The following is an 18,401-nucleotide window of genomic DNA, read 5'->3' on the forward strand; positions in this document are numbered from 1 at the left end:
TCTGTGACCACACCCTACAGTCTACACTCTACAACCTTAATTCTCCTCGTGACGATAGTTATTTTTAAAATAATAGTTACTTCTTTACTAGTTTTTTAATAATGCTTATAATGCATAAACATATAATTCTATTATATATTCTATTAATGTCTATGTTATAATGCTTCCACGTATTGATAACAGCAGCTGTATTTCTTCTTATCAGAATTTGCAACAATAACAGCTGTTATCTAAACAATATCATGCAATAATACCTAATTTGTTATTACCTTATTCGTAATCACAAATCATAATCATAATAATTATTATTATTTGAAAAATTATAATTGCTAACCTTGGCAGCGCAGTCTGCGGTAGCTAGTGCGCAAAGATGTTTACCAACAACCTTCCGTAGTCAGTACATCTAATTATCGTATTGAAAAAACAGTGATGGCTAGTGGTTCCAATTCCATAGCCGTACCTCGCGAAATGGAGAAGAAAAAATCACCTCAATTAAGTTTCAAAAGACGAACTGTTGTTGCCAACTCGGATTCGGTAAATTTGTTTCTAATTATATAAAACCTCGAAATTAATATTGATATTTGGAATGTAGGATGCCAGTGTAGATAGCAACACACCTTCAGTAGAATCGAAAGATGACGGTTTTATTTATCATAAAAGGAAACTTGGACGAGAACCAGGTAATAGCACAGAATAAATGTAATAATATTAGTGAGTTGATATGGAAATATTTTGTCAAGGTATTGGGATGTTTTTATTTGTATTATTTTATATAATTAAAAGGTATACAGGAATATAAAGAAATATTTTTTTAACAGCTATATTTTAAGAAAATTTATTAATGATTATTTGTGTAATTTTATTTTTATAGGTTCTAAAAAAATTATACGTCGTGGTACAGAATGGGAGATAGTTGAAGGTCTAAAAGATGGACAAAGATATGACAAAAAACCAGACATCTTTAAAGGTTATTTACACAAGAAACGAAAGTGGCCACTTAAAGGGTGGCATAAGGTTTGAAATTTTGTTTTATTAAATTCATAATATTTAATTGTATACTATAATAATAACTTTAAATCAAATTTAAGCGTTATTTTGTATTGGACAAAGGAATATTAAAATATGGAAAAAATCCATTGGACATGTCTAGAGGTAAAATTCATGGTCAAGTTGACATTGGACTATCTGTAATATCTACAAAATATCAACGAAAACGACTAGACATTGATGCTGAAGAATTTATTTACCATTTAAAAGTGAGTATTTACATTTATTTTTATTTTTTAATGGTATCTATCTAATTTAATTTAGGATAAATATTCAAATATTAATTTGCTGCAAGTAATATTATCTGTACTACTGATATGATAAGAAATAATCTAATAGTTAATTTAAACTGATCAAAATAACAATTATGTATCATATTCCTATACTTTTTGGTATGATTATGGTGGGGAATAAGACATTGCACCTATTATGCATTAATGCATTACAGAAAATATTATCTTGTAGGGCGTAGCATACATTGCTTACACTAATGAATCATCCAATTACCACACGTATTTCAATAAATGTTTAATTATAACATATTTTTAATTCCTTTTACAAAATTAGAATCATTTTTGGAGTTCTTTGGTGTTGAAAAATTAAATTTTGAGCGTAATTTTGAGTTATAAGTTTATAAAGTTTAAATGAGCGTAGTGGATTACAGGGATATCTCAAAATTCTGATCTCCTACTCCAATAATCAAAACTTTAAATATTAAAATATTTATTATCATAAATAAACTGCTTGCCTAAAATTTGATTTTTATAGATCAAATTACTCTTAATTATATTCTGATTTGGAATATGTATGAAAATAAATGTTTTCATTCTTAATCGTAATAAACTTATGTATATAATAAAATATTATAAAATTTATTTTTTTCTCAAAAATTTTGTTTTATAGTGACTTAAAACTGTTTAAGATACATTTTCAAAAACATTTGTGTTTTAAGAAATAATGATTGTCATATGTTAAATGAATCACTCTGTATAAGCTATTAAAACATTATAACTAATTTATTTTCAAGAGTTAAATTGAAATGCATTATGCTTTAATTTTGAATAAAGCCATTGATAATTTTAAATTTTAAAAATGTACACGTAAAAGAGTATACATAATTTTATAAATTAATCTAAGACATTTTCCTTCTCTACTTTAATTAAACATAATGAAAATTTATGCCACTAGAAGTTTAAAATAAGTCAACCAATTTTTTTAATTTTGTTGAAATGGTTTTAAATAATTTTATTTTTGTTGTTATTATTAAACAGCTATTTTAGCATAGTATTTCTAAAAATAATGTTAAATATTGAGCATTTTGTTATGGGTTTCAACCATTATAAAAATTTGAATACTACTTGACCAAAAATTGTTTAATTATAGCTTTGTTTTACAAATTCTTTATTTATTATACTGGATATTGCTAAATTATAATCTTTCTAAATGTTAAACAAATTAATGACAAATTGGCAAACTTGTTAATATTTATATTATGTTTTGAAAATTTCATATTATCTTGTTTTCATTTAAAATTATATTGTAGAATTATTCTGGTAATAATTAATAAATGAACTACTTACATAAACTTTATTTTTAAATTTACTGAGGATAATAATTAGGGAACATATTTAAATGCTCTAAAAAACAAGAAAAATGTTCATAACAAATTTTTTTTTTAAATTGTACTAAAAAAATGCTCATAAAATTATTTTTAACATTGAAAAATGTTTAATTATGTATTATTTTATTTTTAGGTATTAATTATTTGTATCATTTTATCATCTTCTAGTTCTTTAATCTTCTTTTTATAGATACATTCGTTATACTTTTAACTTGTGTTTTATAATAGCACTGTATAATCGGGTGCTGCTTAATTTTTATCGAATTTTATAAATTTCTATGTTAAAATGACTTAATAACATTAAAAAATGTCAAAAAATGTAAGATAAAATATTTTAACAATATACTTTTAATTTTCTTATAATATTATGTAGTTGATTATTGATTGATCAAAAATTATACATTATTTAAACAACTACTCTGGGATTTAAGTCATTGTATATTAGAAAATGTCGAATCAAAATATATATTATAATTTATGATTTTGAAGTTATTTAAAATGTATTTTTTGTAAGGAATATTTGTATTTTGTTGTATATTTATCTTCATCTCAGTCTTAATAATCAATACATATGGCTAAAATAGTTTATTTTTTTAACAAATTTTTTATGAATCACTTTAAATTTTAATCCATTTATGTATTTATTTTCTTTAAACTTATTAGTTAATAATCCTGTTAGAAAGCTAAGCAGACTTATTTCAAGTTTTCAAGTTATAACCTGACTGTAAATTGTATATTACAATAATTATGTTATTCCAATATTGTTTCTGTAAAAATAAATATTTTCTTTTAAAATAATCCATGATAATTTATTATAAAACTGTTATTGTTTATGTTAAGATTGAGATATATATTTTTACATTTTGACAGAACATGATGATTATGTGCAAGGACAGGTTGGGATATTAAAAAATCGGGAAAATCCCGATGAGCCTCATACTAAAAAGTAAACAGGGTTGTAGCATGTCTGCACTGCCCTGTAGCAAAAACTAATTTTAAATGTTTTTTTTTTCATATAGCTTTCTCGTATTTTTTTCTCTTAGTAAACTTTGTAAAGCATTATAGGAATAGTCAATATTAATATTAAATATTTTATATTAGTATAACAGATACTGAATATAAGTAATAACTAATAACTATTATTGTTGTTGTCAATGTTTTATAATCGTTATCATGTACAAAAAAAAAAAAATGATTTTGATTATTCAAAACACTAATATAACATAATTATTTTTAATTTATTTTACATTTAGGGCTGGTATTTAAAATTATTTAAGAAAAAGTAAGTTAGGTATTGCATATTTTTAATTTTTAGATATAATTTATAATAATTTGGGAAGTGAGGACTTAATATTTTAATATTTTAATTTTTTTTAGTACAATTGTTGACTATTATTATTTTTAGTGGCCTCATCTTTTTTATGGACTATGTATTCTCCAAATTCAAGTATAGTAGTGAACGATTAAATATATTAAATTTCCTGGGTTAGTCTAAAATCCTACTCTATTCCATGTTTAAAATAGCAAATGTTATAGCATATATTATTCATGGCTAAAATAGTTTTCAATACAATATGTTATATTGTAAAATAAAAAATGTAATGTTCATCATTCAAAAAAATTATAAATTAAAACTGAATGAGAATTTATATGAGAAAATTAATCAATAAAAATGTTTACTGAATCTGGATTGAAACTCTATGTATATCCATGTTACAGATTTTTATTTTCTAAGGCTTGTAATATAAAATACTAAATAATAAAATTTTTATATGTTAAAAAAAATATGATATGTATTATTTTAAAATTAATAATATGATTAGTTTTGAAATGGCATTGGTCTAACATGTGATCTACCAATTTTTTTAAATAATTGATTATTGAAATAAAAAATAAAAATTGTGTTTGTTATATCATTTACATCACTAGAATTATAGTAGATCACTCATTAGACTAATGCCAAATCAATATTTATTAATAAAATTAAAATAAAGAAAATTATTATTTATAAAATGTATAAGCTACTAGTTTTATTCAACTCAGAAGTTTTTATCATTAAATTATCCATCTCAATATCAATATTGAATTATAAATATTGTGATTAATGTTAAATTACATAACTAAATTTTATTCTATGTTATAGGCAAAAACATTTGAAGCATTTTCTGAATGGGTAAAAGAAATCAAGCAACATCGGCTTTATAGACAACATGTTTTAACTTTTGGTCAAACAAAGCAGACACAGTCTCCACTACAAAAAAAAACATCTTGTAAATATAAATATATAATTTAATAGTATCATAATTATATATTGATAAGTGATGACCCAAAATATTTTAAACACATTTATATTGGCTCAAACTAAGTAGTTTATTTCATATATTTTTGTTAATGATTATTTAAACATTGTTATGTTAATAATATTCTTTATTTTATATTATTATATAGTAATATCTCCTGTAGAGTCAATTAAAAACTGTACTCCAAATGTACGTTTAAATGGTTGGTGTTCACAATTAGATTCAGCAAATTCAGAAATTAAACAAGTTGAACAAAATTTAAAGTCTTTAAATCGAATACTTGATCAATTAGAATCAGTTGATAATGATGTAATTATTAATATTATTATTATTTTATTTATAATTAATCAAATGTTTTTACATCTATTTGCCCTTTTATCATAGGTTGGTGTACTTGATGGAATTCCAGTTACAAAAAAGAGCACCAGGTTTCGTTTGCGTAAGAAAAAAAGTGGTGGTGGTAGTTGGGGTGGTACAATTGCTGGATGGGGAATTGATATGAATCAATCAATTAGTCAATCAACAAATAAAGCTGTTGATGTTGCTGACTCGTCTGGTTTTGTAAATATAACAATAAATACATAAATGTTTTCAGGCATTAATTTTTTTTCCTATTTTAGCCTACTGGAATAGCTTCTCAACATTTGTCCAATAGTAACCCGTCATTAACTGTTAATCCGTCACCTAGTGATCTTCAACTGTATACAGATTTTGTTATTTTAGCAAAAGATAGTAAGTATAATATGTTTGTAATTTAAAATACTTAATAGTTTAAAATGTTAATTTATTATTGTACCGTAAGTTCAAAATAGTTTTAAGTGCTTAATGGATGCAATAAATGAAGAACGCAGTCATATTTTTGTCGGAGATGCAACCGATGACAAATTATCTAATTATCGCATAGCTTTAAATAAAGCTATTCAACAGAATAGTGAACTTCGTGCAAAATTAAATAATATTCATATTACTTCAGATGCATCAAATTTTCCAGATCCCGTAAGATTTTATAATATAAATTTAATAACATATTAAAATATAATAAAGGTATTATTGTTTATCATTTTCAGGTACTAAGTTCTTCATTATCATATAGTTCTGGTGTTAGTGGTTCAGAAGTATTTTTTGATGCTGAAGAGTATCAAGGTGGTAAAATCAATGATTGTAATGAAACTGTAACAAATGAATTAATTGCTGGCGAAGTGGTTACTCAAACTTCAGATACATCTTCTGAAGCAGGATCTTTATCATCTGAAGATGGTTCTATCTCTTCAGAAAACAGTGACGGGGCTACATCTGAGTACAATAATCCGCAAGGACGTAAGTAATATCTTTAATATTTTAAAATATATTTAATCAGTGGTACTGAACTCAGACTTAATTTGTGAATCAAAATCTAAAATTGTTGTTTATTTGACTTCTAATATCTATGTCACATGCTATCAGGTATCAATTATAATATATATAACACCTTATTTAACTTTATTAACTCATTAACCCCAAGAACTCACCTGTACACACCCACTACCTATTTAAGATTTTTAAGCGATTGCTTCACATGACATATGAGTTCGGCGCCACTGTATTTAATAATATAAGAAATATATGACCTCATTAGTCTAACTTATGTAGGACTAGGGATTATCAGATTTTGAGTTTAACAAAAAAAAAAAACAATGTTTTATTAATATGAACATGTATGTATGTATATTTAATTTATAATTTGTAAGTAAAATGGTAATAGTATATTTTATTATTATAAATTATAATATAGGAATGATATTATTGGATGAACTCATTGGTTTTTTTTGTATTTTTAATTTGTAATGAACTGTTTACTATTTGCTCTTGATTAAAGCTTTTAGTGTTATATTGACATATTGTTGCATGCATGTTGCGGGGTTCAAAACTATATTGGATATGTTGTGTTAATATAGTAAAATTCACAAATGGCACTTCTTTTGACCAGAAAGAAGAAGACAATAAATATTACAGAATTTTGAGGTCTTACTGAATTATTATATAACATAATATATTATTATTTTATACAACCTATTACTGAACTGTTAAACATTAATTGATCAGATATTTCTGTTCCATGAACATCGACTCAACCGTCATCACGGAGTAAGATATAAGATATAAGATATATCTTAGTCCGTGACCATCATACAACTTATCATCATTTTTAACAAATTTGGATAAAATGGGCGGGATAAAAATAACTAGCAAATTTAAGAACTGGACTCACAAAATGTTGACTTAAAATTTTATAGAGATAAGTTGATGGACCATGTTCATAAATTCATAAATGTAGATATTCTAATGTGTTATTTCACGAAATGGACATTTTATTTTAAATTCATTTTCTTTAAAGTTTTCATAAAAAATGGTCTGCTGGTTTAATATTTATTGGATTAATATTATAAGTACAGGTTTACAAACTTTAAATGATCAACTTAATATTAATTTATTATTTCATTTTGTTATATATATTTTTTTGTTTCTTAAAAAAATATGGAATGAATTGCTTTAAGAGTACAGTGAAACCTCGATTATCCGGGGTAATGATGGGGAGGGGGTCACACGGATAAATGAAAAACACGGTTAATCGAGATATTTTAAAATAATGAAATTTTTTATTTAATTTTAACTAGAAATACATAGGTACAATTTTATAATAATGAAATTTTGAAAATTTTAATTTAATTATATTTAAAAATATACATTATATACATACAATAATTTTATACAACAAGTTATTAAGGCTTAAAATATGAAGTTATCAGTCTTTGTTTTTTTTGGTTTGAAATAATTTTTCTTACTTCACTTCTAATTTTTCTTAGCCAATAACGTCATGGAAGTCAAAATTTTCCTGTTCGCAGAAGTTATTATCGTCAAAAATGTCATTAATACGATTGTCGATATCGTATATTATGTAATATAAAATATTCGATTATAACTATATATATATCTACAGTCCATACTTATTTTTAAATTTTTGGAAGAGTGAGCACGGTTAATCGCAAACACGGATAATCGAGTCACGGATAATCGAGGTTCTACTGTATATCATTACATTATTTGTTCTCTCTCTCATCATGTGCAATACATATGTATCTAATTTGTATTCAATAGATTTCCCTTTGGTTTTTAGCTTTAGTTATAGAGTAATAATGTCCATATAAATCTTTATAATACTTTCTAAAGTACAAACTTTTAATAAAAAGAAAAAACCCCTTTACCAGGTATTCTCTAAAAAATTTTTGTTCAAAGTAGTTCTTAGCCATTAGTGTTTATCAATTTAGTGTAATAACTTGAAATCATAACCATTCATTAACCATAATAATATGTTATATTTTATTTATGATCACTACATATCATTACCCCACTACATCCATATGCATATTGCAAATATATTTTTCTTATGTAACCTCAAAACTAAATATAGTGATTTATAATTTATATATAATACTATAATTAATAATAATACATATTCACATTTCAAAAAAACAATACTATCTTGAGCTTAATCATTTGTAATGTTTGTTTTTATTGGGAACTTTGTTTCCCATTCTGTAAAAATAATTTATACTAGATATTTTTTGATTTGCTAATTCCTTTCACGAATTCCCAAGTTCACTGATTTTAAATATATCCTCACACTATCTTAAGCACGACATACCTAATGGTATTTTTCATGTAACTCTACTTCAACTATCATTTTAATCATGGTGTTCTTTTTTGCCAAATGGATTTCTGTATTATTAGGGCTCGGAAGTTAATGACCTTAAAACATAAAAAAATGCAAATATAACATAAAAATGACCTAAACAAATTACAAATATTTATTTTAAATTAACAAAAATAAATTTTTTTTTAAATTGTACTCTATTTTACTATACAATCCTCTATACATTTATCAAATCTTACAAATTACTCAAAACATGACATAAAAATGACAAAAAATTTCCTTAAAAATTAAATAATAAAATTACAAATATAGTAGAAGTAGACGAGCACTAACTGACGTTTTAATTTTCAGCATTTCGAAAATATTACGAGAAAATAATAAAATTTAGGTACAATAATATTCACTACAACACGACAACGACGACTATAATCAGTTAGATAAAATCGGATAGGTACTAATCTTAGTCCGTGGTAATTTCAAAGTTTTAAGTAAGTTATCGGCATAATGGCAATCTACAAGAAACAATAAGAAGTGAACTAATGTGAAATCAGTTAAAATGACTAAAAATGTGGGAAAATGACCAAAAAATGACTTAAAAAGTAATAAACACCAAAAAAATGCAAAATAAAAATTAGTTGTTCGGATTCACATGCTATAATGAAACACATTTTTGGTCAGGAGAGCATCGTCTAAAAAGTTCCAAAAAAATGCAAAATGCATTAACTTCCGAGCCCTACTAATTATGAATTTATGTGTATAATGCATACTTACCTACGACTTTCATCAGTTTCTAATGGAGTTATTTTACCGACTTAAAATGTTTTCCTAGAATAGTAATATCATCCGCTTAAGCCAAGGGCCTGTCGTGGATTATCTTAAAGCAAAATCTTTAGAAGTATTCATATTTATTTTATAACAACTTTTTTTAGTACCAAGTTAAAAAGTACCATAGAAAGTGCGTCATCTTATCTCGGTCTATTGGTCAAACATATTGTGATATAAAACTATTTACTTGCTACTATCTAATTTTTTCCTTTGCAGTTATCGGCCTTCAAAACCATACTGAAAAACATACTATTAATCACGTCATCTTTCCCTATAAATCGTCAATCTGAGTCCGGTGCACTTGCTTCACACCTTTTATAACCTGATTTCCGCGCTTTAACCCTGGTCGTCCTATTAGTTTTAACCTTCTGGTGTACCATATTTTATAATGTGTAGAAGAGACCCTTATTCTTTTATACAAGAATTCTAACTTTACATGGAGGCTTTAGATAATTTTGCGCATGGTCGTCAATAATTTATAGCTACGCTACAAGCGATAGATTTGTTTGGTTTAAAACCTCTCTAATAATCAGTATTATTCTCAATCGTTTAATTCTATTAAGAATACCGTTTGAAAATATTTTATGCGCCGTGTTGAGTAAGGTGATGCATCTATTATTGTTTTACTCTTGTAAATTGCCTTTTTTATGTATAGGTCATGATATGGTATTTATGTATGGGACATGATACCCCAATCCTCCGGAAGTATTTCTTCTTGCTAGGTCATTTAAATTTTGTATTTTTGACATATTTTTGCATCCAATCCAATTTTCACCCTAAATCGCTGTCATCATCGTTTTTTTTTTTTTTACGTCTTTATCGTGTATGTACTATGGTCTATATTATCTCTGTCTAATAACTTTTTATATTTTCTATGTTACAATATAATCTAACAATATTATTTAACGAGTTATCATTACAGGATTATCATCATATTACTTTTCCAAACTAATTATAATCATGATATAATATAAAGTTTATTATATCATGATTTTAATATGTACTTTCCAGTTTCTTTAATGAACGCTTATGTATCTATTTCATATTATTTAATAATATCGGCCCCTTCACTCTAGTTTTTTTTATATAATTACACCGCTAGTTATTGCAATACACTTAGTATATAGTATGTTTGACAATATAGATGATCCATATTCCCTACGCCTTATTTCAGTTCAATGAATTATGTCCGAAAAAAATATTAAGCAGCTATAGTGCTGTACTCCATTTAAGTTAAGAAGATTTTTAGGTTGTCGTATTATATGCAGATTTATGATGACTTAACTTTATGGTTGACGTAAAATTAATTGATTCGTCGAGAATAATAATAAACGGTTGCCAGACCTGCCACCGGATTGTTTTTTCGCACCAGTCACCCCGAACCCGTATGCGTTTTCTCTGTCTTGCAAAAGTTTTACATGGACAATTTTACGCTCTGAAAAAAACCAAATTCTTTTATGTTTAATAGTACAGTGCATTTACTTATTATCAAATTTACAAGAAAAAATATATCTTTTAAATAACCTCACAATTTTTTTTAAATATTCTAATTTTAAAACAAGTTATGAATATTTTAAATTACAAACAATTTAGAATTTTAAAATGGCCACAAGTCAACTTAATATTAAGCATAAAAGAGTTAAATGGATTCTTCAGAACATATACAATTTACTATGTTATGTGGTTATAAGATGGAAGATAGCTCATGCGAGTGTAGCGTTTTCTTAATTTGAATAAAATATAAGTAAATTACGTTACTGATATTTTTACTTAGTTGATGATTTGCCACCACCATAATTTTATGGTTATTTGATTAAGTAAAGTATATTAAATTAATATTCTATAGAAATCGTTTAATGTGTCTTTAATCGACACCTTATATCAGTCAATTATAATATAGTTTGCTGGTCTGAACCTATGCATTACCCTCCCTGTTATGATGGTAGGAAAGTCGGTTTTCTATAAAAAAAAAATTGCTTGTAGATAATTTTTTTATATCTATTGTTTCTATTGTAATAGAAAATGTACTAGTAATCACGGTACCCTTATAACTTTTTAGTTATCACATACATATTTGTATCACCTATAATTAGCAAATAATAATGGAATAAATAAATATAAAAATATTTTCTATGATTTATGTATATTACATATTATGCATCTTCATATAATAAGTTTATCTGTAGTTGTAAAAAAATAATGCTCGCTATATTAGAATAATTATAAAAAAAAATGTTACAAAAAGTAAATATCTTTATAACTTAATACTTATTCAGCTATGGTCATCAAAAATTCTATTTTTACTCTTCAAGTCGAATGTAGAAGGTATTAATAACTATTTAATCTTGTTTTCATTTTCATTCTTTTTTTCTTTTTATCGATTGCTCACCTAGCTCTTTAATTTTATGCGGTCTGCTATTATTTCATATCTTATTTTAGTCTAGGAACAAATTTAAAATTTCCATCTAAAAACTAAATATCAGTGTCTATTAGTAATTGTAACTCTGCATCAGTCCAATTATTGTACATAACAAAATTTAATTTTGATACAAAGGATTCATCATAATTAATATGTATTAATACTATAGGTATATATTTTAAAATTAATTTAAATTAAAAAGGTATTAACAATATGTACAAATTATTAAAATTAATTTTGTTGTTTGGTTTTATTTCATTTCATTTATACATTTTTATTAATCTAGGTAAAATATTTAAATAAAAATATATATAACTAGCTGTATACGATATACCTAATAAATATATTTTTTTTAATTTTATCTTATACATAAATTGAATAATTCACCTTCAACCTAAAAGTTTTTTATATCATTACATTTTCTATTGTTTGGTTGATTTTCACTTGTTCGTTTTCGTCAAGTTAATTTTTTAAATTTTAAAATGATGATTGATATTCTACCTATTCCGGCTAATTTTTTACTGTTTAAAAAAAAAAATTATTCCACTAATTTTGTAGAGGTTTTTGTTTAATTTTTCATATTAGATATTTTCGGTGATTAACAAATTTTCATTTAGCAATGACTAGTCACGAATTATTATGGTACTATTTTCAAAACTAGTATTAAAGTTCGTATAACATTTTAGAGTTGAGACTTTGGAACACTTCCATTTTATATATGGTTCCGGCAAGTTTTTTTTGCGTATAAAAAACTCTTCATAGGTATATAATTTTTAATTTTTCCTTTATTTAGTTCTAAAATTTATATTTTTAAAAATGAAAAGTAAAACTAAATTGTCTTAACTTAAATATTATTTAGAGTGATTACTTAAGTTTTATTTATATTTCGAATTTTAAGATTTATAGATTCTTTCACTCCATGAACTAAAACTTTTTTCCTTCCTCTCTCCTAGGTTAGGGGTCTCTCCTTGAAAGGTATGTATGTACTAAATAATAATGGAATTCTAAAATTCTAATTAAAAATTCCATGAACCAAAAATCAAACTAATTTATCTAAGTTCAAGCTCTCATAAAACTAGTACTTATTTTACATTTATTAAGTATTTATGTATATAAATAAATTCGGTTAGGTTACTTTCAATGTTTTAATTTTAAGCTAGAAAACGCTTAAAACGTATTGGTATTTTATTTGATAAAGTCTAATAATTAGGTATGTAATGTTTATTAAAAGTTTACAAATAGTTAACTGAAACACCCATATTATGTAATAGTAATCAAACTATTAATAACAAATGTAGATAAGTGATTACTGTACTTACGGAGGTTAAAAAAATACGAATTTCCATGAAATAACGTTAATAAAATAAAAATTCTCTCATACTATCCAGACTAACTAGATTTGTTTTCGGTACATCAAATATTACTAATTGTATATTATGAAATTATTTCTGTTTTATTAATATGATGAAAGTTTGGCCAAATGTCAAATATTTCGCACATTTGATAGTGGCTACTCTGTTAAAGTTTGCACACTGGTAAAAGTTCAGGCGAAACTATATTTCCCCCCCTGTATTCGTAAAATCAATGCATTTGTTAGTAGTAAATACTAATCACCTTTTTCTCACAAAATATACTTTGATAAGATATTTTCCCGTTTTAAAATTATTAATATTTTGAGTATATTAACAAAAATAAATATTTATAATGGAAGACGGATAAATATTTTCTTGTTAGTTGAGTAAAATACAATATTAGCGTTATTATAATTTACCAATTTAAATGTTTGTTATTACGAAAATAATTGTTATTATTATTTCTTATAGTAGATTGTGGAGGATCTGGTGATATCAGGAATATGACTGGACGGCGTACTAAATTACCATGTCCAAAACCTGATACCGAAGGATTGTCTTTATGGAATCTCTTATGCAAAAACATTGGTAAAGATCTTTCCCAAGTGTCCATGCCAGTTGCACTTAATGAACCTCTAAATATGTTACAGGTAAACACTAAGTTTAAATTTTTTTATACATTATTTTTCTTTTATAAACATAATAACAATCTTTTAACAGTAGTGTTAAATTAATTAATGCATTTGTTGATTTAATTTAATCAAATATCAGTGTATTTACATTTTAAAACTGTCAATTTTTATAGTTATTTATTAGATTTAATTTTAACATATAATTGTGTTAGGCATTATGTATTTTAAAATATATATTTTAATTTTGTATTAAATTTTAAATAGTATTATATATATTTTAAATAATTATTTTTACAGCGTATGTGTGAAGAACTAGAATACAGTGAACTTTTAGATAAAGCATCTGAACAATCTGATGTTTATGAACGCATGGTATATGTAGCAGCATTTGCAGTGTCTAGTTACGGATCCAGTTATTATAGAGCTGGTTCAAAACCATTTAACCCACTTTTGGGTGAAACTTATGAATGTATACGAGATGATAAAGGTTTCAAATTCATAGCAGAACAGGTAATAAAAATAAAATTTCTTTTATTCATTTTTTTATTTTATTGATACTTTAAATGTTGTCATAGGTTAGTCATCATCCACCAGTAAGTGTATGTCATGCTGAATCAAAAAATTTTATATTTTGGCAAGATGTTAGAATCAAGACAAAATTTTGGGGGAAATCTATGGAGTTTCAACCAACAGGTTTGTCAAGTGTAAAAAAAAAAATTATTTTATTTTATATTTTTAATCATATTTTAATTTTTAGGGTATGTGAATGTACAGTTACTATGTCATGATAGCAAAGATCATTATAGATGGAATAAGGTGACAACTTGTGTTCATAACTTATTTGGCGGACAAAGATCTGTAGATCAATATGGTGAACTGAAAATTACTAATTTGGATAAAAATATTACATGCAAATTAACATTTTTGAAGGTTTGTTTTCTTGAAATTATCATATGCAGTGGCGCAACCAGGAAAGGGGAGGGGGGGTTAATGGGTGTTAACCGCTCCCAAAACTTCTCTGAGGCCTAGTATAATAACCTATGTACTTATCTTATCTATATATATATATATATATATATTGTAAAAATGTAACCCCCCTCCCCCTCCAAAAAAAAAAAATTTCTAGTTGCACCACTGATCACATGTAATTAATTTAGATGAAAAAATACTAAATAGTATCTTCATTAATATTTAATGATAAGAACGTGTATGAACTTATCATTTTTTTAGTTACTTAAATAGTTGAATTTGTTATATTGTATTAAAGGCTAGTTATTTTTCTGCTAAACGTCATGAAATTCATGGTGTTGTAATTGATGAAAATGAAGGAAAAGTTGTACGTAAACTATTTGGTAAATGGAATGAAGCTCTATATTGTGGAGTCGCTGCTGCACCATCTGCAAAATGTATATGGAGACCAGGTATACGAATAAAATTAACAAAATTTTTAATTTTGAGTTAATCCATAAATATATTTTATTATAGGGACTATGCCAGAAGACTATGAGTTATATTATGGATTTACAAGATTTGCAATGGAATTAAACGAGCTTGACTTAGAAACAGCCAAATTTTTACCAAAAACCGATACTAGATTTCGGCCAGATCAAAGGTACTTAATCTACCTATATATTTTAAAAGAATTAATTTTATTTTAAATTATATTATTATATTTTATATTTCTATACTGTTGTTAAATTAGTTATTTGTATTAATTAAGGCTATTAGAGGAAGGTGATCTGAATCGTGCTGAATCTATGAAACTCAATTTAGAGCAAACACAGCGCGAACGTCGTAAACAAAAAGAAGAAACTGGAGAACAACATGAACCCAAATGGTTTAGAAAAACTGTTAGAAATGGTATTGAAACTTGGGAATATAATAATACGTATTGGGACGTACGTAAAAACCCAGGATTTACTAATTACCATTTTGAAAAACTTTGGTGAATGTTACCATTAAGTGTTATGTAATCAGTGTGTCATTTGGTCAGTTAGTGGTGATATGGTTTAGGTTAGCCTTTTGGTGTAATAACATTTGTTGAACAAAATTATATGAATCAAATAGTCTCAAAATTGAGACAAATTAGTTTATCTAGTCAATATTTTCATACTCATATATGTTTGTACTTTCCATTATATTTAATTTTCTTCCATTAAAAATCATTTTTGAAAAGTTTCAGTCTTGTATCCCCATAAAACTTACATTCTGTAGGTTAACTAAATTATATTATTTGATAATATTTTAAAAAAATTATAGTAAATCAAATGCCTATCAATTTTTTTGTTTTTACATGGTACCTGAATATTAAACTATAATAAATAAAAACTTGACTGTCAACATTTAGGTATATAATTAAAATAAATATCTTAGTATTCTCAAACAATTTACATAACTTGAGTATGAAAAAATAAAAAGAACAACTAAATAATTTTTGAATAATATTATAATTTCTAATATTTAACAATTAGTTTTCATTCTGTTTTGTTACATGTATTTCATGACCGAATCTGTTATTATTTATCATTTTTATTAATTAAAAACTTAAAATCTATAAATATAAAGTCAAAATTATTTTTTATGAGATATAATTTTTTTGTAACTATAAAACTATTCAATTTTAATGATAGGTATCCATTTTTTTTTTAAATTCAGGTGCACTGCAAATAATAAATTGGTTACATAAACCTATTAGCTTCAAAACGTTTTATTGTTATTTACTATTTAGTAATAAAAAAAAATTGTTAAAAGAGCTTTTTAATAGTGTTAGCTATAAATAACTATAGCCGTTTTGAATCAATGATTTAACATTCCCATTATATTTTTCATTTATTTAGAATCATATTAAAATAGTTATGTTGTATAATTTTATTAATATAAATTTTCTAATTAATGATAAATTAAATAAATAATTTTTTTAACTGTATAGGTAAAAACAATAGTAATTACTATTTTAATTTTATATTGTTACTTTATTATATACAGTTAAAATCATAATGTAAAAGCAACAATATGCTATGTTACACTTATTGTTTTTCATGAGGTATTATGATCAGAAACTCGTTAATAATTGTAATGATGTATTTTTAGTACAGTGATTATTTTTAATGTATTAATTTTATTAATAATAAAAAATATATAAAATTATATTAATGAATTATAAATTTCAAACTATTAAACTGATTTTTATAATTAAGTAAGCTCAAGAGTATGCTAAACATATATTTTTCCATTTCAATTAGATAAATATCAATTAGTAAATCGCAAATAATAATTATTATTTTAAGTATATTACAATTTACAATAATATTTCTTCATTTTTTTTTTTTAGTTTTCATTATACTCTCCACACAATTTGTTTAGATAATAATTATATTATAAACTGAAATGTGTTATGCTAAATATATGATAAGATTAATTTCACTTTGAAAATGTCATGATATAATAATGACATATGTGTTCTGTGATACGTTGTATAAACGTTAAAATCAGTTATTGTGTTAATAATATTATGTTAACATCTTACATTCCCAATGTATTTTTTAAACATTAGCAGTTGGCCCATGAAAACAAAATTGAACTCACATTTTTATTTTATTAATATTTTTTTTTTTTTTTAGTGAACTTGTTATAAAACCATTAGTTTCTATAATTCAAAAATTAATAATTAATTACTTTTCATTATTATGGTCGTTATTAATTTTGTTTGTTATAAAATGTTAATTTAAAAATGGAAGGGTGATTATCTCATTTAAGTGGTCTACTTAAATTATTTGTGTCTTTATACAGTCATTTACACATAACATTGTGTATATTTGTACTCATATGACATTATTATTATATTCTTTAGATTATGACAATTGTTTATGTAGGTTGTGGTCTGTTATATTTTTATTTTTGCTTAAAAAAAAAAAAAACTTATTTGTAGATATTTTTTTTAATGTTTGTATAAATATTATTGAATTCAGAAAATTTATAGAGCATTATAATATACATGTTATTAACACCAAAGAATATAACTGCTCGTAAAACATATTTTGTTATCATGTCAATGCTAAGACAATAAGACAGCTACATCAACACACAATGTAGAGAAGGATTCTCTACATTGTGCAGTTATATGATTTTTGAGCAATAATTTATTTCATACCATTTCATCAAATTAATATTATACAATTACAAATTATTATAAATACTATAGTATGTTATTATTAAACATAATAAAGTTTCTTAAATAATGTTGATGTTATTTTTTAATAATCCTAATGAGGTATCTATTTGATTGTCTGGAGCCATGTTTTTGGATAAATCAAATTTTCATGAATTTTGTAAGACATGGTATTTTAAATCATAGACATAAGTATATTATATGTCTATGTTTTAAATAATAACAATTATAATGTCCAAACTATTTTTCATATTATACTGTAATGAAAGTGGCTATGTGGGCTATGAACATTAATTTAGTAAAATATGGGGTATGGAAGACTAAAGAATAGATTGATAGACAAAAT

The 18,401-nt window shown here is 24.5% G+C and overlaps 1 protein-coding gene across 2 annotated transcripts; it reads left to right on the forward strand.

Moving 5' to 3' along the window:
• Positions 1 to 291: 291 nt before the first annotated feature.
• LOC132931709 (oxysterol-binding protein-related protein 6-like) lies at positions 292 to 18,125 on the forward strand. Of its 2 annotated transcripts, none has more exons than XM_060997656.1 (17): positions 292 to 534; positions 593 to 680; positions 872 to 1,014; positions 1,089 to 1,256; positions 4,812 to 4,938; positions 5,117 to 5,277; positions 5,353 to 5,529; positions 5,589 to 5,700; positions 5,771 to 5,964; positions 6,036 to 6,285; positions 13,727 to 13,905; positions 14,185 to 14,397; positions 14,463 to 14,580; positions 14,645 to 14,817; positions 15,155 to 15,308; positions 15,373 to 15,499; positions 15,608 to 18,125. In XM_060997656.1, exons 1-17 carry the CDS (start codon positions 430 to 432, stop codon positions 15,834 to 15,836), a joined length of 2,718 nt encoding a protein of 905 aa, XP_060853639.1. In that variant the 5' UTR covers positions 292 to 429; the 3' UTR covers positions 15,837 to 18,125. The 2 variants fall into 2 exon arrangements, with proteins under 2 accessions (XP_060853639.1, XP_060853640.1); XM_060997657.1 differs by having other exon boundaries at positions 13,730 to 13,905.
• The last annotated feature ends 276 nt before the right edge of the window (positions 18,126 to 18,401 follow it).

This window comes from Rhopalosiphum padi, chromosome 1 (assembly GCF_020882245.1).
Source record: "Rhopalosiphum padi isolate XX-2018 chromosome 1, ASM2088224v1, whole genome shotgun sequence".
Lineage (NCBI taxonomy): Eukaryota > Metazoa > Arthropoda > Insecta > Hemiptera > Aphididae > Rhopalosiphum > Rhopalosiphum padi.